The 24,414-nt window shown below is 35.3% G+C and overlaps 1 protein-coding gene across 1 annotated transcript in view; it reads left to right on the top strand.

Moving 5' to 3' along the window:
* The first annotated feature begins 737 nt into the window (after positions 1-737).
* LOC137401224 (integrator complex subunit 2-like) overlaps positions 738-24,414 on the top strand; it is a 40,133-nt gene continuing 16,456 nt past the window's right edge. The window contains exons 1-13 of the mRNA XM_068087629.1: positions 738-1,035; positions 1,523-1,661; positions 2,553-2,673; positions 2,787-2,900; positions 14,392-14,519; positions 14,736-14,870; positions 15,490-15,647; positions 17,550-17,741; positions 19,114-19,222; positions 22,653-22,721; positions 23,096-23,248; positions 23,585-23,810; positions 24,053-24,188. Of these exons, the coding sequence (XP_067943730.1) occupies positions 740-1,035; positions 1,523-1,661; positions 2,553-2,673; positions 2,787-2,900; positions 14,392-14,519; positions 14,736-14,870; positions 15,490-15,647; positions 17,550-17,741; positions 19,114-19,222; positions 22,653-22,721; positions 23,096-23,248; positions 23,585-23,810; positions 24,053-24,188 (1,976 nt within the window). The 5' untranslated portion in view covers positions 738-739. The remainder of the gene's footprint in view (positions 1,036-1,522; positions 1,662-2,552; positions 2,674-2,786; positions 2,901-14,391; positions 14,520-14,735; positions 14,871-15,489; positions 15,648-17,549; positions 17,742-19,113; positions 19,223-22,652; positions 22,722-23,095; positions 23,249-23,584; positions 23,811-24,052; positions 24,189-24,414) is intronic.

Here is a 24,414-nt window from a genome sequence, read left to right as displayed (position 1 = left end):
ATATATAAATTTTTCTTATATTTTAACTTTGAAAAACAAGATTGCGTTCATCAGCTTATATTACTCCGCCTAACACACCAGTAAAATATTAACGCGAAAAAACTCGCTTACACATGTTTGCGTCGCAAATATTAACTGCCAAATATGTTATTGGTTTTTCCAAAATAAAGTTGAGTAGTTGAAAACGTAAGCAAATGTTTTTTTAACAAAACTGTTAGTCTCAACAAAAAGTTGATATTTTGCAAGGTAAATTCAGAAGGTATTGTGTAAAACAAAGAAAAATACGAGTGATTGCTCAAATTCAATTTCAGGAACAGAATGATTTTGAAAAACTGTTTTGTGTTGAAACAAATTTTTAAATAGCCAAAATAAAGCTTATATGATGTCAAATCAGGCGGATTTCAGCGCCTATATATACGGTTAGATTGTCGCAGGCGGTAGGCAACTCTTCTACACGAAAATGGCGCCATTATTTGCAAAAACGTCGAAGCATGTTTATCGATCGTTTGGCCAGTATGACAACAACTTGAAAGTGCAAGCGACCAACTCAGAACATCGACATAATTGGCGCGTTTCATTGAATGACAACTGTTCTTGTTCCTCGTTCTCCACGCGCAGTTGACAACCCGTTGTTAGACGTGCAAGCCTTGGTTCTCACCGCATCACTCACAAAAGCCATACGGCAAGTAAATGCGCTCATTCTAATCTGGCTGGCGAGATTTGTGGCTCGAACTACTGAATGGAGATCATGGACTCTGCTAGTGAAGTTAAAATAGACAGAACGTTCTTTGATCATTTAGAAAGTTTTGACATTTACCAGATTTTAAAATGTGATAAACATATATATTCAGTGTTACCATTGTTAACCCGCTGTTGCTTATGCAGTTCTTCTGACATTTCACAACAACAAGAAGAAAAAAAGCAGAAACTCATGAAAACCTTGCTTAATTATGATGATGTAAATTTTTTGATCGAGTCTTTATCTACTGACTTCAATCAACTCTCAATCGACTGCATTAGTCAACTGTCATTAAGGTAATACTCTCATAATCCTTGCAAGTTACGTGTAAATACGCTACGAAAACTTTGAACGCTCTACATTAATAGTATTGTAAGTGGCAGGTTATTAGAGATTAATGACTGTCATCAATGCAAGCTCAGTCGGCAAAATGCAAAGGGTATTTTAGGATTGTAGGTAGCTAGACTGTTTGGCTTGCGAAGATATATTTACAGTGTTGTAAATCTGACACGATGAAACTAAAAAACGTAAGCGAGACATAAACAGATGGTTGTTTTTCATATGCAGCATTCTGTCAGCTTATAGACTATAATGTGGTTGACAGTAGCATTGGGCATATTCTTTTTATTATGACTTGGCAAACAAATTGTGAATTATGTTAGAGGAGCTTGTTTGTTAAAACAAATGTTTTGGTTATGTAAATAGATTTGTCAGTAGTCAGCTGCTGTCGCTTGCCAATATTTTTTTATTAAAAGTATTTGATGAAAGCTCTCATTTGTTTAGGAGCAAAAAGGCACAGTTTGGAGAGAATGTCTTCGGTATGGATGAGACTTTGACCCATTTTGAAAGCTATTCAGTGGTTAAGAAGTTTCGAGTTGTAGTTACAGAGGTGAAATGGCTTATGCTTCATCGCCCAAATAAGGTGATATGATTCATTTTTGTTTTTTTCATGCCTTGTTGACTGGTGCAAATGTGCTCAAATATTAACTATGTTGTTCCTGGTCAAATAGTATATTGTGTAGTCAGATGATTGGTTACTGGTCATGAAACTTTCAGTCAATCTCAAACAGATCAGTTGGCAGTCTTTTTACAGACTTTCCGTCCTTAAATTAATTTGAAAATTTGGATTTCATAACCACCTGGTTTTGCTTGGATAAGGTTTAACGATATGAAATTGCTTGCTCTTAACAATGTCATGCATAAAAATATACAATTGTTAGCTATGCCGACTTGGCTTTTGTCGGAAATTGTCAGAAAAATGTTTTGGATTGAAATGCTACCTTATAGCAGCTGTTTTTCTCATACAGGATGCATTACCCATTTACTATCGTGTTTCTAATCTCAATTATGACGATTGTTGCTTATCTAAGATTTAATTTTACACAAAACTGATGTGTCAAACAAAAATTCTTATTATTAACAAGTTGCACCATAGTGAAAACTAATCGTCCATGAAAAATTACTCTCACAAACAGTTGAGTTGTGTGCCAACTCACTGTTAGTTTTTCACAAGTTTTGTGTATTAAAATTGTATTTGAAAACTACCCTTTGTAAACAGACTTGTTTACACAAGGTAAACGTCGTTTGACTCTAATATTTGCTTGGCAATTGTCAGAAGTAATAAGTTAATGCATTAGAAGTTCGTAATAATTGATGTGAGGTTATAAAAATAGTTTTCGAAATTGCGTAAAATGGCCTACTCTTGCACTACCTATCTTAGTCATTTTGTCTATGTCTAACCTGTGTGTCACTTATAGTTAACAGCTTATGCTTATCGATATTTGATTAAATAGCATGACTTTATTTTACACAGGCTGAGAGCTTTCACTCTAAGCACGGATCTCAAGACAACAGCTGTTTATCTGTCGCTCCAATTCTTCAGCTCCCTTTGTTCAGGCAATCGGTCACAGACTTACTATGTATTGCTCTACATGGTAAAAAAATTGACAATCACTTCCCTCATTACTTTGAAATTTTTACTTATGCTTATCTTTTCTTGGTATTCTTCCAGCTGCTCAATAGATTATGTGACTGTTTATTTTAACAGAATTACCTTTTTTGCTGCCTATGTGTGAGGTGGTGGATGCATTGCTCTACGTGGACAACTCTCTAGACATGATTATGAAAGTGCTGATAAACTCTCCCTGGTCAGTTACTGAAGGTTTGTTTTTAAATCACTGCTAATTTAACCTACGTGTATGCTGAAGTTCAGAGGACAGAATTATATGTAGCACGGAAGTTTCTAATTGATCTGTCTGCCTCGCTCCTCATTGTGGTAAATTAGTTTATGCACGATGCAGATTGCAGATCGCTCACTGCTTACCACATTTATTGTCGTTTCATATATAGGTACTAGATGAATGCCCGGTGTTGCACAGGTATATATTGCACTATATATATATCTAAATACACTCAAACATGGATAACTCGAACTTCACGGGACCGAGCGAAAGTGTTCGAGTTATCAGAGCGTTCAAGTTATCAGAGCACTGTCACAAGTCCATGTATTTATTTATTTATTAGTAGATACATGCACATATACAAACTATAATAGAAATCAAAAGCATAAATGGCTTGTTTCAAATTAAATGCTTCTAATGTAAAGTTTAAAAATTTTTTTATCAAAAACTATAGGAGATTTTTCTATCACTTGAGATTGGTTTGTTGTTTGAGGTGATGTTATTGCCAGGACGTTTTTTAGATTAAAATTGGCAAAACTTGATCGTTGTTGAAATGCTCAGAAAAAAATACATCTTTTTCTTTTGAGCGTTTTAACCAAGATCAATTTTGCCGATTTTTCTTGAAGTTTATGCAATGGTCATCTCACTTTTCCATGCTTCCGAAAGGCAATCGCTAAGTGGATGTTTGGTAAAAATCAAAATTCACCAAACCTTTAGAAAAGTCGTTGACACAAATATTTTGCCGACGATGGTAATAACGACGCCTATGAATTACGAAAAGTTGAGGTTTACCTCTATGACTTGGAATAAAGTGATATTCTAAAGCGATAACAACCGTCTCGGTAGCCGTTGGGCAAAAAACTGTTCGAGTTAACAGAGTTGAGGTCGCGTTATCTAAAGCAATTTATCATTACGCGGGAACGGACCAAAGAAACCGTTCGAGTTAACCATGTGTTCGAGCTATCCGAGGGCGAGTTATCCATGTTTGACTGTATATATACAGTGAAACATGGATAACTCGCCCTCGGATATATCGAACACATGGTTAACTCGAATGGATTTGCTTGGTCTGTTCCCACGCAATGATAAATGGCTTTATATAACTCGACCTCGGCACCGTTAACTCGAACAGTTTTTTGCCGAATTCACAAACGTGGTTTCCGTTCAATTTATTTCGAAAGAGTTTCCACTAGTCGCGGAGCTGAGACTACTCTGCTTTCTTAACGAAAGCGCTTTTTATACGCGTATAGTTTACATATATTTCCCCCGTACCATATAATGGAAACGAAAAAGAAATCGTATAAAAATGATTAATAGGGTCGCTAAGACGTTCGCTTAGTTACGGCCAAGCTATAAACGTTAGAAGGTATTAGCGATAAAAATTTAATAAAGATAGACACAGCATGCAAAATACATATTGTAACAGTGATTATATGCAGATACATAAAGATAAAATGTCACAAATAGGCTTGTGGCTTGGCGTCCGCTACAACAGACATCCGCTTTACGATGGCGTCACGCAAGCAAAGAAAAGCGTGGAAACCTTCTGACAAACTTGAAGTACTCGAGGAAATCGAAGCAGGACAAAAGCTATCATCATTATCAAAAAGAGAAAATCTTCCAAAAAGTACAGTGTCAACATGGATTAAACAAAAAGAAAGAATAAGATCGTTATGTGACCAAAATTCATCAAGGCTAAGAGATCGTTCAACGTCGCACGATGATTTGGATGGTGTATTATTGACTTGGTTTAGACAAGTGCGTAGTGAAGGCGTGCGTACCTATCGATGGGCCAACTTTGTTAGAAAAGGCTAACAAGTTTTTAAGGACTATAATAACTGTTTAAAATCTATTTCTACAATAAGTCACACTGTTGATCTTTGTCAAAAAAATACCTTGTCACAGACTACACTCGATAAGTTTTTTAAATGAAACAACTGATCAGATGTAAAGCATGCTTTTTGCATTGGTCATAAATGTTTACTTATGTCCAGTTTTAAAAATTATCAGAAAGAACAGATATTTTTCTATTGGGCTGAGATTTGTTTGCAGTTTTAGGTGATGTGACTGACAAGACGTTTTAAGATTAAAATTGGCAAAATTGATCTCGAGTAAAACACGCAGAAGAAAAAATGTCTTCTGAGCGTTTTAACCACGATTAGGTTTTACCAATTTTAATCTGAAAAAGTTCTGGCAGTCACATCACCTAAAACAACACACAAATCTCAAGTGTATAAAAATATCTATACTTTCTGATAAATACTTTAAAACTCTACATCAGATGCCCTTTAACTTACAACAAACAACCTATACTTTAGTTTGATATATACATGTAGTTTGTATATGTATCTACTGATAAATACATTCACTTGTGACTGTGCTCTGATAACTTGAACGCTCTGATAACTCAAACACTTTCGCTCGGTCCCGTGAAGTTTGAGTTATCTATGTTTCACTGTATATATATTTGAAAAAAATATTAAGAAGAAAGTAAACTTTTAATAATTGCGCTACAAATGTTTTGTGCGATCAATGATATACAGCCCCCCAAGGATAGCCGACGGCTCTCATATGGGCGGGGTTTAATGATGGAGCTCTGTTGGGATGAACCCGAACACGGCACCCGAACAAACAAATATGCTGAATAAAGCCCCCTGTAAATTTACAAATATTCTGAACTGTAGTGGTTATTTTACTTATCTGTTGAATTCATTTTGTTGTCAAATAAATATAGTATTCCAATATTGTCACCATTATGATCAGTCAGTTGCCATTCGCAAGTATTCGTGATATTAATACAGACGGTTCCCAACCTACGAACGAGTTACGTTCCGAACGATTGTTTGTAAGGTGAATTTGTTCGTAAGTTGTTTCAGTGCTATATTTTGTATTATAATTTATGTTTTAGGCCTATATAAGTATATTGAAGGTTTATATAAGTATGTTTAAGGCTTGTATAAGTAACCTGTATTGGTTTGTACTGAAAAAAAAATTTAATTAAATGGAGATAATACTTTGGTGGACGCCGGTCCAGCAATACTGCATTTCTTATTTATTGTATGTCTTGTCCTTTTTATTATATTGTTGTTTTAATCGTTATGCTATCACTTATCGTTGTTGTCTTATTTTTTGTATGTGTTGCCCGTTTATTATATCGTTGTTTCACTCGTTATGCTATTGTTATATCTGATATACCGTCATAACACTATCACTTATCGTCACTTAGATTGTTGTCATACCAACGCGCTAGCGGTCCTATTTATTCACCTTGTTAGCCGGTGTTCTTACCATTTGCTGTTAGCCGGAACGGTTGATATTATTGTATATAAATGAGTGCGCTCATTTAGTTGAGCAGAGCAAATAGCCGTATGCTCCTCGGCTAGTGAAATTTCCTTCGCTAATTAAAAGCTGAGTGAAACTACACGCACTCTCTTCTCTTTATTTATTAGTAGAGATCGTGCCAAGTAAAGGCCGGCAAATCCCTTTACAATACGTATGTAACGTTCAAAAAAAGCTCAAACAAATAATTCGAAAGTTATTCGAGTTACGAACAACGGTACATACGTTCGTATGTACCATTGTTCGTAACTCGAATGTTCGTAAGTAAGGAACCGTCTGTAGTCACAATCGTAAAATAGCCCAAATTCGGTTTTGTATTTAGATTTTGAGTATAAAAACTACACTGCACAGCTTTGCCTGCTGTCCCATCTTATTGGCCAGGTTAAACAATGTGAGAACGATGAAAGACTTTGTCATTTTCTATTAGGGGTGGCAACATATTAATCAAAAACTAGGAAAGAAAGGCCGTTGTTCGGGTAATTTCGGGTAAATTATATTCAACTTTAAGCATATATTACGACATTTACCAATTTTAAAATTACTAAAAGTAGGTAATTTGAAATGTTTTGTTTTGCATGGATCCATTACTTTGGTTAGGTATCACCCCTACATTGTATAAATTCAAGGTTTGCTATTAGGAACCGCGGGTCTACTGACTGAATGAGCTAATGAAACGATAACAGCGAGTCGTGTTTTCCAAAACCTAACAAGGCAACGCGACCGCCCCGCGAGAGTTGTGTTTGCTCCGAAACCCAGGCTATCACAATCCTAACTGAGCTCCATCATTAAACCCCACCCACATGATAGCCGTCGGCTATCCTTGGGAGGCTGTATATCATTGGTGCGATGCACTCATCAGACGCGGTTGTACTACAATGAAAAAGCTTTACCGAATCCCTTTACCGAAAAGAATACCGAATTTTTTTCAAATATTTCACACCACTAATTATCTTTTAGGTTTTTAGTGTAGAGGTCTCTTTTTATATGCTTTTGCACCTGCTTTTAGTTACTATATATATATATATACTCCCCATGATATGTATATACCTGAGGATATGTATATATCATCCTGGGGTAGATATATATATTAATACTAGCTGTGCTACCCGGCGTGGCTCGGGTATTAACATTCAGCTACCTTATAAACAATGAGAGGTAATGAGAGTTGCTTGCTACTTGCTATTAGCCTGGCACATTGCTAATGGATAATTTGAGTAAGCTTACTAATAAGAGCTACCGCTTCTCATGACGCTGCGTCGTAACGGAAAATGGTAGCGTATTTGCTCACGTGTAGCGACATGTATCGCCTAGGGAATGTATCAAGCTTGTGTGGCTGAATTGGTAAGGCGTCAGAAGGGTAAGGTAAGGGGTCTGAAATCAAATCTTAGGCTTTGCGGATTCATTATTCCAAGATATTAATAGCTAAACATGTAGATGGACATATACACAGATGAACGAATACACAAACTTTGAGAAATATATGTATAGACTAGCTGTGCTACCCGGCGTTGCCTGAGTAATAAAAAAGTTTTTGGTCAGAAAATTGATTTGTGTTTAACATATAACAACATTTGCCATTCCAACTTACCAACTACATATCATGAGAAAAGAGTTTTGTGTAATTGAAATAACTTAAGAGAGGAAATAAAAACAACTGTAAAGGTTTGCAAACGTTGTCAAACAACCTTTAAACTTCATATCATGAGGAAAATGTTTCGTGCAAGTTCAATAAATTGAAAAAACTAAAACTATTATAAATGTTTAGATGTAAATGAGAAATGATTAGCAAGTAATAGCTAAATTAAGTCTGTTTTGCTACGATTACAATAAAAGATGATTCGGTAAGGATACAATTAATACGAACTGAGAAAACAAACTAAACATCCCGAATATGCACTAACAATTCTTGCATAGGAGTGTGTGTGTATAAAAAAGGTTACTGTTCCACTAGAAGCTATCCATCAAAACTTTGAATACGATGATAAGGAGACAATATCATTGTCCGCGTGAGAAGAATTGGCCTTGACCCCAGCTATAGTAATCGAACCTTACGAAAAAAAATTTTTAACAGGGGCGTCGTAACGTGTAGCTGCATTGGTAATTTAATCAAGGTGCTATAGCTAGACGCACCTACAGACGATATACGACCAACTTTGAGAAATATATCTAGACTAGCTGCACTACTCGGCGTTGCCCAGGTAATAAAAAAGCCTTCGGACAAAAAATTGGTTTGTATTTAACATATAACAACATTTGCCATTCTAACTTTCAAACTACAGATCATGAGAGAAGTGTTTTGTGTAGTTGAAATACATTAAAAGAGAATATAAAAACAACTGTAAGGGTTTTCAAATTATGTCAAACTGTAACTTTTAAACTTCATACCATGAGGAAAAAGTTTTGTGCAGGACAACTAAATTAAAAATAAATAAAACAACTGTAAAGTTTTTAAACAACTGTAAATTTAAGATTTCGTAACTTGAAAGAAGTGTTTCGTTGAAATAAATTAGAATGAAAAATAAAAATGTGAAGATGTTTAAATGTAAATGTGAAATCATTAGCAAGTAATGACAAAATATAGTCTATTTTGCTACGATTACAATCAAAAATTATTTGGTATACAATTATGATTTCAGTTCGTTTCAGTGTTGGCATGCAACAATTGGCATGTAGGCTAATCTCGTAGGCTAAAGGTACTAATCATCATCATTAAAAATAGTGCCAAAATACTATGTCAACCTTAGTAACTATACGTACCTACAATGACTTAGTGAATTTTGTGGTTATGATCTGCGTGCCTGAGATAATATAACATTACAATGTACTGCGTCGAGAGTTTTTACTTTAGAGACAGACGTATAACATAAACGCTGAATCTAACTTGAATGAATCTAACTAGTAATTTTGTTTACTAAACACATACTTGAAGGAAGTTTTAGTATGTATTTTAGTAAACCTTAAACTTTTAACATTAGTTTTATTATTGCGAAACGTTTCTATTTTAACGGATACATGATATACTGTATAATGGATACAGATAACTCGTCATGGCAAGCTCAGCAACGTATATCTTTTAATAACGTATATAATCAGTACCCAAATCCGTAAATTTTAAGTTCGAGATAAATTATTGTCGATATCGTGGGCCGAATAAATTAGCCCTAACGAAAAGAGATGAATAAGCATCGCGTTGCAAATACTTAGGTCCCAAAATATTTCTGAACAGAAGCATCGTAGCTCGATGACGCGAAAGACTAAAATAATTAACACGCACATGGTGTATCCGTTATATTAAAACGTCTCTGACCACTGTGGCGTTGTAGCTCAGTGGTAAAGTGTCCGGATTAGAGACTTGTCGATGAATTTGCCGTGAGTTCAAATCCATAATATAAATATCAAGAACTTAAGATCTATAGCCGGAATGCAGACAGGCGACTGAAAACAGACGACAGAAGACAGACGACATACTTTGAGAAATATGTATATAGATATATCATTATGGTGCCTATATCATGGTAGCGTATATATCATAGTAGAGTATATGAGCTTATCCATAAAAAAATGAAGTTTCAGCTAAAAAAATTCTTAATGTTTGGTGAATAATTTTGAAAGTTTTCCATATAGAAAGCCCTAAACTGCAACGATATAACAGCAATATTGTACATGAATATTTTTGTTGCGTCTATTCACCATTGAACTTCCAGGTTATTTGAATCATCAATTAATTATAAAATTTTGAGTTTCTTTAATGTGTCGTAACAGGAAAGTAAGGTGTCAAAACGATCCTTTCTCTTGTGAACATCACTCAGACATTGTTTTTTAAGTGAATATGTAAAATAACACTATGATGTATTTTAAAGTGTAGGGCAAGCGTTATAAAAATGTAGTTTTTATAACTACTGGTAGAGATGTCCCATCATTCGTAAAAACATATTAATGTTTACATACTCAGCTCAATTTGTGAATACAGCCAAAAACAATTTATATGTAAAGTAGAAATAGTATTCACTTTATATACCATAAAATACAGCTTTTTACCAGTTGTCATATTTGATAGCTATTGTGAATGATGGGACACCCCATACTTTGAGTTGAAGGCATTGCATTCCATTGTTATCTAGTTCTTCAATGTTTTTACTTATTAGTGGATGTGAAGGTAAATTTGAGAAAAGGATCAAAATTTAGGTTGAAGGATTATAATTTTTGTCTAGACCAGTGGACTTTCTTAGTAAAGACCTTCAAAGGTGTTTCTACTAGCTTTTAGAAAGTTGTTGGAAAGCAGCTACACTCACTAACATTACCAAATATAAATTATAATTGGAAACAACCTATATCAGTATTCAGTGTAAAGTCTACCCAGCAACAACATGACCAAGACTCATAATGAGCGAACAAAAGAGTATTAATCAAAAATGAAAGCTGACGACAAGACTAAGAAATTATTTTTATCAGCACAAGTAGCAGCTTCAAAGACATATCGCCGAAAGCAAAAATAAAACATGTCAGACAAGGGTATAGCAGAAAAACGCAAATACGAAAGAGAACGTAAACGTAAGCAAAGAGGAAAGAAAAAGTGCTAACTGTGAAATTACCCAATTGTAAGTACCTTTATACATTATATGTATTTATTAAATCACCATTATACATTAATTTGAAATTTATCTTCTGTATAGTATGTAGGTTTTACATTCTTTGCAGGCGTTTTTCTACAATTTATATATTTGTATATATATATTTATATATATGTGTACAATTTTACATTTGGCAGCGTTTGTTTGCAACTTTGAAATGTGTACATCATTTATCTTTTGCAAAACTTTTATTGTAGCTGGTGCTTTCAGAAACAGACAGTCGGAAGGTAAAGCTGTGAAGAGACTGCAGAAAGGTCTACCTAACAGTCCTCGTAAATCTAGACAAGCTGTGTGCAAGCTGCCCCTTCATGTTGGAGTGCAGTTAGCTGAAGAAGTAGACACTGATGAAAGACGTGGCAGGCAGCCAATTGCTAATGACATCGTTGAGAAAGTTAAAACTTTCTATTCAAGAGGAGATATATCCCGACAAGCTCCAGGTTTGAAAGATTGTAGATGCGTCAATGAAGAAATGGTTCAGAAGCGCCATCTTTACCATAACATCAGTGAGACACATGAGCTCTACAAGGTTGAGTACAATGACCAAATCATATAGGTAGAGCCATGTTGGCAGATCTTATACCTGCTCAAGTATGTCCTCTAGATGATATGCCTCATAATGTTTGTGTGTGTTGAATACATGAGAATATGTTGATGTGCTTTTCTGTGTCAACTAAGAACCTTCGTTTACCATCTAGTGGTCGTGAGTTAGTCAATACCATTGTTTGTGATTGTACTAACAAAAAGTGTATGCACATGCTTGATACTCAGTGTAGTGATTGTAAGTCAGTAAAGGATTTCTATTTGGTTGTCATAGACAATGTGGACACGCCAGTAGTTTGGTTTCAGTAGGAAACAGCTGACAAAAGGTTCAAAAGGTAAAGCATGAAGGTTCAGTTAATGAGCTTTTCGATTGTTTGGTGAAAAAATGGAGCACTTATCTGACTCACTGTTACATTAAAGAAGCGCAAGCCTCGTATTATAAAATATTGAAAAGAAAATTGGGACCAAATGAAGCAGTTGGGCAAGCTGATTTTAGTTAAAACTACCAAACGTTTAATCAGGATGAAACACAAGCTGCTCATTGGGCATACAGCCAAATTAAATTATTTACCTGTTGCACATGGACTGTAAGTAGAATGAATATATAGCGTTTGTAATGTCAGTGACTACCTAAATCATAATAAATATTCAGTTTATGTGTACATTGACAAGCTGATATCAATGATAAAATCTGACAACAAGGCATAACTTCAGTCTGCATATTTTCAGATGGCTCAGCGGCACAGTTCAAAAACCGTTTCATGTTTGCTAATCTTCACTGGTTTAAGGTAGCCCATGAACTTGAGCATTTTGAATGGTTTGGGAAGTAGTTTGAAAAGATTGGTGCGTCGCACTGTGTTAGGACGCAAAGCTGTTGTGACCAATGCAGAGAGCTTTGCTCAAGCATGTAAAAGCTCAAATGTTGCAGTTGTTTTAGTGAAAGCTGATGAAATTTTAGAAGAAAAAAAATATCTGAACCAGCGATCGGAAAATATAACAACTTTGAAAGGCACACTGCTTATTCACCATCTTGTTCCAACAGGTCTTTGTAACGCTGCATATGGTTGGGTCAGCCAGGATGTGAAATGGGTGTGTCATAGCTTTTTAAGATCTGTCCAAATCTAAATAAACAGAAACAGTATATTTTAATAGAACATTTGTAATATTTCAAATAGTTTTCTACTATGTTTTTACCAGTAAAACACACTGCTTTGTGAATACATTCTGCATTTTTTCCTTTACTTGATAGTTTTAGTAGAAACATGTATTTTTAATAATTTACTATATATTGTTACTACAATGTATTGCATAATCAATAACAATAGTATTATTCTCTTTTTCTTGTATAGCTATGCGTCATTTATAGTTACAATAAAAACGTGGACATAGTTCTTTAAGTAACTTGATATTTGTGAATCACTTTCAGACGTGTCCCATTATTCGCGGTTGTAGTGTCCCATCATTCGCATCTTCCAGGATAGCTGTTTGAGACATTCAATTAGATAAAGTCAAAGTCAATCAAGCCACCTGTATATGTGGTCAATGTTCTTTGAACGTTTTATGCTTTAAAACTCGGCCAACTCACAGAAGTTTTACAAAGTTGAATACAAGGCACAAAAAACCAATTTTTGTGATGACCTATCATTTGCGCATGTTGCAATTCATAACTTCAAAACTACTATTTTGAAGGCAGTAAACTTTATACTATTTGAAAGCCAAGGAAATACTGCATGAATGAATTCCAAAAATTTTATAATGGGGAAAAGATTTGTACGTGTAGTTGGCATCAAATAACTCTGAATGTCGCATCATTATTTATGGACACGCCCATATATATCATTCTGATGCATGTATCATCCTAGGGTATATATCATTCTGGAGTATATATATATATATCATCCTGGAGTATATATATGTATATATATCATTCTAGTGCATATATCATGCTAGGCTATATATCATCTTAGGTTATATATCATCGTGGGGCATATATCAACCTGGAGTATATATATCATTCTGGTACATATATCTTGCTAGGGTATATATCATCTTGGGTTATATACCCTAGGGCATATATCAACCTGGAGTATATGTATCATCCTGGTGCGTATATCATCATAGTATATTTTAGCTTCACACCATTAAGCAAAAATGATGACCAAAGGAAAGAAAGTTGCTAATGCAAGATATTTGTAATAGTGTATGCAAAATGTTTTGCCGCATGACAAAGAGATTTGGTCAGCCTAATTATCTACCAGATATCTATCATTGGTTCAGTTCGATGAAATCTCAGTCATAGATGATCCTTTACGCTGCGGAGTTGAGCATTTATGGTATATGTCATATTTAGGTCAAACAATACTGTATAGCCGAATGTATATTGTGTTACACTTAAATTAGTCATTAGTCAAATCTTAAAATATGAGTGTGTAATTGCTTCATGTACATGTATGTATCATAAATGCAGAAACCTGTAGAGCCCAGGGTAATACATAACTGGCATAGGTTATCTATAACGAACTGCCTTTGCATTTTAGATTAAACCTTTTTGGAAATTTTTCTGTACTCGACTGCATATATCGTCATAGCGTATATGATATTATATAATATCCATCAGTGCAGCGCTTACATATATCTTTTCATAGATATCGTCATGAAATGTTTCACTGTAATTTGCCAGCTGATGTAACATACCAGCTCAAAAAATAAACGCGACATAGCTTTTTAGAGTGCCCGTAGTTTGAACTATCGTTGTTGTAGTCTGTCTCTTTTTTGTAGTACCTCTTGTTTGAACTATCTTTGTCATAGTACATCTGCTGTGTGTACTATCTTTGTTGTAATGTGTTTGTTATTTGTACTATCCTTGTTATGGTATGTCTGTTGGTTGTACTATCTTTGTTGTAGTGTGTCTGATGTACACTGTTCTTATCTGTTTACAGTTGTAGCCTGCCTGGTGTTGTAGTATGCTGCCATCTGATTAAAAGTGATGATGAAATACAGGCCGACTATGTGAGGCAGACCAGGGTTACAGTAATTAAACACATATGTCATCTTTCGCCAAGCATTGCGACGCTCGCTGCAAAAACTTGTGTATGTATAAATTCTGCACCCTGCATGGTTAGCCTTGGCTTAGGCCTAAGCTGTTAAAAGATTTTCTAACCTTGTTAAAAGAGTGTTCTGTTTGCTGATGTTTCTCTCTATTTCATTTATTTTGACATGCGTCATGTTTATTTGGTTTTAACTAGCAGGTTTTAACTAGCAGGTTATAACTAGCTTGGTTTTAACTATCTTTAAAAACTACTTCAGGTTGCTGCCAACAAGTTGCCACATCTTCTAGCTTGGATCTATTTGAACCAAGATGGAGAAGAAACCACAGTAGCCAAGTTGGCAGAATTTGTTTTCACTCATCGAAGGGTAGCGAAAAGTTTGTTGCTCTCCAAGGTATAAAAACAGTGCAATTAATCGAATTCTTGATGCGGTTGTACACTTCAAGACCTCATCTTCTCTTCTGCAAAGCTTAATCTCCATGTAACAAAACAGTTTTTCTCTCTAGCCAATTTTTCTAACTAACGGGTTTGGGTTAGAAACCCTTGCAGGGTTTGTAACCCGAACCCTGCAAGGGTTTTAAGAATTTAAGCTGAGACAGAGGCTTTACGCAATACCTCAACCTACCTGCCTGTACAAACTATCGTAAGCTGAGTTAGAGGCTTTACGCAATACCTCAACCTACCTGCCTGTACAAACCAGACATTCACCTTTATGTTTACTGCTAATCAACACAAAGATCTTTGAGGCCTAATTGAGATCAGAGTTGAGGCCTAGTTGAGATATTTTGGGAAGACATTAATAAGTTGGGAACTATTTAGGTGAATTGGCATGTTTTGGTGGGTGAAAAGGTTTATGCCAATTGTGGAGGGTTCCAGTGGGTCACTGGGCTCAAAGAGGTTGGAAATTGCTAAAATGGGCTAAAAAAGGTTGTCTAAGGTCTCCTCCTCTGTGTCGTATCAACTCACTAGTTATATCGTTACAAAAATTCATTAACATTTAACCTTTTTTTCAGACTACAGGCGAGGAGTCTCCGCTGTTGGCACAGTGCCGCAGGACTATAGACAGAGAACTGGACTATTTGATAACGACAGGGGTGTCCCATGAGAATGCAAATTCTCTAAGCACTCTTATCAGATTGTGCTGCACCCTCAGAGAAATGGTTGTTTACAAGTGAGTTCACTATTCACTGACAGCTTTACTAGTTGCACCGGTTCATCTCCAAAGTTTTCAGGCACTCATGGGCCAAATCTAAGAAACTGTTTACCTATTTGAGATTCTGTAACATGCAGTATTGTATTACATTAGAATGTATGAGTACAGTATCCAGTAAACTTTGAGCTGTTTACTCCAACCTTGCACATCCTATTTGGTTTGCTTGAGATAATTCCTTTAAAGGTTGACTTGCAACAAAATTCACATTACAGTTATTTGGTATCAAAAGATTCACCATGTCTTACTCTGCTGTGTTGTAGGTGCGAAGTATGTGGAAATGTGATTGCAAGCTCTTAAAAGCTAAAAAAACGAACAGTGAACCGCAGCAATCACGAAAACGCCGTAATTTGGAATCCCTTTATTTTGACGACGTACTTAACTCGATGTGGTTATTGTTTTGACATGTGATGTTATCACTTGAAATGAAAGGCCAACAAAAGGCTCAATATAAAACGTTTCGTAGCATTAGTTTATGACAAACACTTCGGGTTCTACCGAAAAGCCCTTATCAAATACAGTATAGATGCTTGCTACTTACAGTTTCGCATCAGTTTGGTCTAATCATCTAGTCGTAATCTGATCATGTGACCCATACTTCCTGCCAGATAGCGAGAACAATTTCTGCAGCATTTTTCGACTATCACATGTGACCAACAGGCTCCTCATGTTTATTAGAGGATGATATGCACTCTTTCGAGCTAAGGTTAAAAAATTAAACAAATTTTCACGGTAGGTTTTAAGATATCAGTGCTCAAAGTGACATCATTACAATGATGATGAAATAGACGCATAAAGACAATAGACATGGTTTTATTGAATGCGTGAAGTATATTTGTGAAAATATTTCGACGAATGAGGTTACATGAAAGTGTAAACAGAAGCCATCGTGTTCAGCTATGTCCCATTTGAGCCGCTTTGGAAAGGGATTCCAATCTACGGCGTTTTCGTGATGGCCGCTATTAACTGTTCGTTTTTGAGCTTTTAAGAACTTGTAATCACATTTCCACATATTTTGCACATACAACACAGCAGAGTAAGACATGGTGAACCATTTAATACCAAATAACTGTAATGTGAATTCTGCAGAATGCATCAGAATGATATATATGGGTGTGTCCATAAATAATGATGCGACATTCAGAGTTATTTGATGCCAACTACACGTACAAATCTTTTCCCCATTATAAAATTTTTGGAATTCATTCATGCAGTATTTCCTTGGCTTTCAGATCGTATAAAGTTTACTGCCTTCAAAATAGTAGTTTTGAAGTTATGAATTGCAACATGCGCAAATGATAGGTCATCACAAAAATTGGTTTTTTGTGCCTTGTATTCAACTTTGTAAAACTTCTGTGAGTTGGCCGAGTTTTAAAGCATAAAACGTTCAAAGAACATTGACCACATATACAGGTGGCTTGATTGACTTTGACTTTATCTAATTGAATGTCTCAAACAGCTATCCTGGAAGATGCGAATGATGGGACACTACAACCGCGAATAATGGGACACGTCTGAAAGTGATTCACAAATATCAAGTTACTTAAAGAACTATAAATGACGCATAGCTATACAAGAAAAAGAGAATAATACTATTGTAATTCTGCAAGTGAACCTTTAAGTTTCCTAGAGGTAAAAGATTCTTGTGAACAAGAATCTTTCAAATCTCTGAATATCTTTCCTTATCTTTCTTGAGGAGATTATTGTGACGATAGTTGCAATATGCCAACAAACACCTGCTGCTGTATGCCATCGATTTATTATGAATACAATTCTTTCTTTGTCATCATTCATCTTTGGTTAAGACGTTGAAAATGTATTGCCTTTTCACATATGCAAATTTGCTAGTCTAATGTTTTTTAGATTCTCTGATGCTGAATTAGAAAAGATCTTTCGACTATTTCCTTTTTTACCTCTCAACACAGAGAAGGCCACTCAGCTGATGATATTGGCACTCTGCTTAACGATAGCCAGCATCCATCAGATGGCTCCATACTCAGCGCAGCTGTCTTCTTGGTTGCGTAGCTTATCTCGTAACACCACACTGTTTACTCAGTAAGTTCCTCACCTCTTAGAACATCTGCTTGTTTTTCTTTGCTGGTCAAGTTAAGTAGACACTTGAATTCGAATAGCTGTATGACACAGCATATTTTATTGTCATTTGCTGTTCAGACATATGAGGTGCTAGGTTGATATTTGTGTGCATGAACTGATTGCTGGGCCATCTAATCTCATACTAACGGTAATATTTAGGCTGGTAACAGTTGAGTTGTCTTGTCTAGTAAATACTAAGTGATAAGTTTGTCTAGTAACAGCTGATTTATCTACTCTAGTAACAACCGAGTTATCTACTCTAGTGACAACTGAGTTATATACTCTAGTAACAACTGAGTTATCTACTCTAGTGACAACTGAGTTATTTACTCTAGTAACAACTGAGTTATTTACTCTAGTAACAACTTAGTTATCTACTCTAGTAACAACTGAGTTATCTACTCTAGTAACAACTGAGTTATCTACTCTAGTAACAACTGAGTTATCTACTCTAGTAACAACTGAGTTATCTACTCTAGTAACAACTGAGTTATTTACTCTAGTAACAACTTAGTTATCTACTCTAGTAACAACTGAGTTATCTACTTTAGTAACAACTGAGTTATCTACTCTAGTAACAACTGAGTTATCTACTCTAGTAACAACTTAGTTATCTACTCTAGTAACAACTGAGTTATCTACTCTAGTAACAACTGAGTTATCTACTCTAGTAACAACTGAATTATCTACTCTAGTAGCAACCGAGTTATCTACTCTAGTAACAACTGAGTTATCTACTCCAGTGACAACTGAGTTATATACTTTAGTAACAACTGAGTTATCTACTCTAGTAACAACTGAGTTATCTACTCTAGTGACAACTGAGTTATATACTCTAGTAACAACTTAGTTATCTACTCTAGTAACAACTGAGTTATCTACTCTAGTAACAACTGAGTTATCTACTCTAGTAACAACTGAGTTATATACTCTAGTAACAACTGAGTTATCTACTCTAGTAACAACTGAGTTATCTACTCTAGTAACAACTGAGTTATCTACTTTAGTAACAACTGAGTTATCTACTCTAGTAACAACCGAGTTATCTACTTTAGTAACAACCGAGTTATCTACTCTAGTAACCACCGAGTTATCTACTCTAGTAACAACCGAGTTATCTACTCTAGTAACAACTGAGTTATCTACTCTAGTGACAACCGAGTTATCTACTCTAGTAACTACTGATCTTCATATTTCTCTTTGATGCTGATGGAGAAACAAACAAAGAATTCAAGGACTAAACATTCGATGGTTTCTCATTGCTGGTTGCTAATATTATTTAAACAAGCACAGCGCTCATGTATCTCTCTGACTAATTCATATAATTTCTTAGATCTAGTGACACAAGCATGGGACAGTTCTTGTTGTTGATTGCCATATATTACCATGGAAACCAGCTTACGACAATATCGGATATGGTAGCTGCTCACCTTAACATCAAGGTATGAATAAGCTGTTGAGTTTTGTTGGTTGTCATGGTGGCAGGACAGTTGTTGTTACATCAGTGGTGATCACCGAGTCATCAAATGCCTTGTAAAGGATGAAATGAATAATAAAATACCAGCCATCCGCCGCTCTGCCTCAATTATATTTTAAAAAATATTTAAAAGGTTATCATATGCGTGACGCAGCAATTTCCTCAGATACGTGCTTAGTTTTTTACACTACAGTGTTTATCATCTCAGAACTTTACCCATGTTATCTCAGTTATCATAGTACCCTATAGTGACCTACTCTCATTATAGCATGGATTCCTAACCCACGTTATCACAGTTATCATAGTACCCTATAGTGACCTACTCTCATTATAGCATGGATTCCTAACAGAAAATAATATATATATATATATATTTGCTGAATGCCCGGCGTTACCTGGGTAATAAAAAAGTTTGGATAGAAAATCTATTTTTACTTAACATATACAACATTTACCATTCCAACTTTTAAACTTCATATCATGACAAAGGTTTTTTTTGTGCAGTTCAAATGAATTTAGAAAAAAAAGAAAACAACCTTAAAGGCTTTCAAACTTTTTCAAACTGTAACTTCTAAATTTCATGCATGAAAGAAGTGTTTTGTTGAAATAAATTAGGAGGAAAAATAAAACTGTAAAGGTGTTTAAATTTGAATGTGAAATCATTAGCAAGTAATGGCTAAATATAGTCTGTTTTGCTATGATTACAATGAAAAACTATTTGGTATATGATTATATGATTTTAGTTCGTTTCAGTGTTGGAATCATAAGGCAAAAATATCGCATAGCCATATAGAGTGGTATCAAAACTCATCGTAAATATCTAATGCAATCACTGCCTGGTAAAAATCATCATCGTTAAAAAATAGTAGCAGAACAATATGTTAGCCTTAGTAACTATAGGTACCTACAAAATCTTTAGCGCATTTTGTGGTTATGATCTGCAAGAAAATGTAACATTACAATGTACTACGTGCAGAGTTCTTACCTTCAAGACAGACGCTTAACATAAACGCTGAATCTAACTCATATAAATTTAGCTTACTAAAACAGACTTGAGGGAAGCTTTTGTATGCGTTTTAGTGAACTTTTAACCAAAATTTTATCCCTTATCTGTTTGCGAACCCGTTTTTACCATAATGAATGACGCTGAACTGAGATACAATCGCCAAAATTTAATTTCGAGAGAAATTATTGTTGACATGGTTTTTCCGGAAAACAAGTACAGCGAGGACAAAAAAGCATCTTGTTTCATAGAGTTCATAGAGTTTTAATTAATACGCCATTTAGGGTGTGAAATCGGGAAAGGGTGTATACAGTATATAGTAAGAGCTATGAATGGTAAGAGCCTTCAGGGACTCGCAGTTAGAACATTGGATTTACACACCTGCGGTTGCAATATTTGTGGGTTCATCCAGCACGATGCGACATTTTAATTCTAAGTATTTAATAGCTATAGCCGGACATACCAAAGGACATACAGACATACAAACTTTAAGATTTGTATAGATATATATCTCACAAGCTGGTGATAAAAAGCGTCATTAAGTCAACCTGGTGCAAAAATTAATTACCGAAGATCAGCAAGTCTGTGGATGATTTGTATAGTGGTCGAATCTGTAAGGCTTTTCCTACAGCTCATTAGCCTTCCGATAACAACTTTTTAAATAAGCTTACTGTTGACATTATAAAACTATTAGTTGTAGTGGTGAAAATGCACTGAATTATGGAGTTGTCTTCTCTTTGTACCATCAGACACCATTTTCATTCAACTTTCGTACGGTAGACGCTCCGACAACGTAAATAATCCATTCCAGGAACTTTTACGTTATAGGGAATTTATGTTATACGAACAGTAAAATACATGGAGGTAAATTGCCTAATCTGTTCCAAGTTATTTCCAAACTCACCTTTTTGACCATACAAAAAAAACAAACTAGACCTAACTTATTAATTTGTTGGATGAGTATTATTTATTGTAGTAATTTGTTACGGTAGTATTATTGGTTTGCATTGACAACTTTTCTCCTTTTTTTATCACTTTTACTCATTTTATGGTTCATGATTGCAGTAATTTTACAATAAGTTTTTCGACATCCATTTACAATAGTTTGTTTATTTTTTTAGACAGCAAGGTCTATTCTGCAAAGTGAACTTAATAACAAATATTGTCTACAATAAAGTAAAGCAAAAATATATTTCCGCCATAATAAGAGCGGTATGTACCTGTCCTTCGTCTATCTGGCTCAAGGAGGTCAAGGGCGGGATAAAAGATTTTTTTTGACAATACTTCAAATCGTGGCATTCAGATTGGTAGACTGACACTGTAACACCCGCACTATCCCCGCATCCACACCTTTAAGAAATTTTGAACAGCTACTTATTCTGTTTTGTCAACACTTCTGACGATCTATCAGGCGAACTAGAATGTCATGGACCTTGTATATACTGTATAATAGAGATAATGCTATACATATATCGTTTTTGTCTCACAAGCGATGTTTTACGGCTAACCACAAGATTATCATTATTCAAAACGAATTTGAAAACTTAAACTGATTGGACACTTTACGTTATATATATAGTGTTTTACATAGTACAAATCAAAAATTTTACATGATTTTTTACATTATGTGGAATTTATGTTATAGGAGGTATATGTCATAGGAGCGTCTACTGTATTTGCTTTTAGAGCAGATTTCAGCTCTCTGACATTAATTCCTACGGCTTCCAAAGATTTTGTGCTCATCAAAAGTTGATTATTCCAGAATAATAAACGTAATTTTCTATGTAGCTGGCCAAGCTATTTCAGCCATATGCCCAAGTGTTTTAAGTGTTTTAACTATTTACACTAGGTTTTGTGTTGATTTTATAGAGATTTGTTGCTGGCAAATGTCAGTTTTTTGTTAGCAGTGTTTGACATGTCATTCATGGTGACTTCAGTTTCTTGTTTCTGGTCTTACAAGCAGTGTTGACAATACATCGTTTTTTGACGTCATCAAGTCGTTTGCACATGTGCTCGTTCACGAAAAAGCCGCCATATTTGTAGAAAACGATCGCTTTTCTTTTATTCAATAGTCCTTTTAGGTGTTGTTTTGATACTATAATAAAAATTGTAAACAAAAGCATCGTTTTCAAAAATTCATTGCAAAAGCTTCATGTTTTTAACGATAAAATTGTCTATAAAGATGGCCGACAACGATAAAATGACGTCACGAAAAAACGAAGGATTGTGTTGATGCTATTTGCCAGTCTACACTATTCATTTTTTTCTATAACATAATTTGTCTTTATCCTAAAGTAAAATTGTGTTTAAATTACAGTTTATATGAATGGAACAGTTTTATAATGAAGGTATGACTGTGAAAAGTGCTTGTAATGATTGACATATATTGCAGCCATCTGCAGTCAAACTATCTAACACCATCCTAAAACAGATCATTACTTACGAAGTCTTCACGGAACAGGTGAGATTCATTTGAGGAAATGTTTTTCATAGCGCAAGAGTAATAAAAGTTGTTTTATGAATTGAAATGTTACACATTGTGCACATACTGTACAAGTCTGTACACATGCAGATACTGTACAAGTCTGTACACATTTAGAAGGCGAGTGATAGTGTCTACTTAAGGTACAGCAGCTATTGCTTGAAAATAAGGGTCAGACGACCTACGGCTGTAAATCCCTTGACTATTGCTATATAAATAATTAGAAAACGTCACATTGATTATCATTTGCCATTGCAATGACCGTGACAGCAGTAAAGTTTACTGGCAATTTTTATTTCATATCTCTTAAGGTCAACTATTGGTACGATATGGTATGTTTGATCTGTTGCTAGGTGATCTCACAGTTGACAGTCCTTCTCTCTGTTACAAAGGACCTGAATGGTAACATGAAGGGTTATCTGCCCATTCACTGTGTGTGTCAGCTGCTAAAAAGTAGAGCTTTCTCCAAGCACAATGTGTCCATAGCTGAGTGGATCACTTCTCAGGTAGATTAATCGAGGTCGGATGTTCACTCGGTTACTAGTATCTGGAGACTAAGTTTGTCCTGTTTTATATAAATTTATCATACATAGATTAGAAGTACCAGTTTGCCTTTGTTCCCATATCATTTGTCATGTTATGAGAGACGGCCACCACCACTCCTCACTCAAACTTTGCTAGCATTCTTTAGAAAACTCAAGCTTTAGCTGAATGTCACTGTTTGTCCGATCGCGGGTTATTCCATTTTACTATAACCATGACTAATTTTGGATATGGTTGCTTTTTGTGCTGAGGCAGATCTGTACAATTATGTTATGTACTAGACATATTTATTGCTGCAGCTGAAACAGGTCTCGCTGCCTCTGCATCCTATGGTGCCTCAAATGGTCAGCCTGTACATAGCGAGCACCATTCCTCAACAACACAATGTCAGGTCAGCCAACCCCCAGTTAGATGAACAAACAATCAGAGAGCATTTTCAGCTAAGCCAAGATGAACATTTCATATCACAACTCGTTTTTCTCTACTATGTCCTGTGTCATCAAGATGCCGTGCACTCTGAGCCTGGTAGGTTTTTTCGTTCTTTTAGTCCTAGTTGCCTATCCTCTAGTTGTTTTCTGAAACTGATGTCAGACAAGTTGTGGGAGTGATAAAGTGACTAAACTCTCATATTAAAATACACACATTTCATTATATTGTAGCTTTAGCAAGAATTTGCGAAGCATTCCTTGAGAATTACCTTGTGTACTGTCTATCTAGTTTGGGGCAAATCATGCTTCCCTCTTTAATCACTTATTTTTGCGTGTTAGTGGTTCCGGCTTCAAAAAAACGGCCAATGATGTCATACAGTAATTCACTTATCTCCAGTATACCTGTTAAGCGACTTGTTAGCAAGGCATATGAATACAGACACCAGTGTGGCTCTCTCTACCCTTCTCTTGTCAAGTGAGTCATAAATTCCTGATCCACTTAGAGTTGTCCGATTCATTTAGAGTTGTGGGATCCGTTTAAAGTTGTCTGGTCCATTTAGAGTTGTCTGGTCCATTTAGGGTTGTCTAATTCATTTAGAGTTCTCTGATTCATTTAGTTGTCTGATCCATTTATAGTTGTCTGATATATTTAGAGTTGTTTAATCGATTTAGAGTTGTCTGACCCATTTAGAGTTGTCAAC

The sequence above is a fragment of the Watersipora subatra genome, chromosome 1 (genome assembly GCF_963576615.1).
Source record: "Watersipora subatra chromosome 1, tzWatSuba1.1, whole genome shotgun sequence".
NCBI lineage: Eukaryota > Metazoa > Bryozoa > Gymnolaemata > Cheilostomatida > Watersiporidae > Watersipora > Watersipora subatra.
Note: the sequence above shows the minus strand (reverse complement) of the source record. Positions and strands in the feature narration are given on the sequence as shown.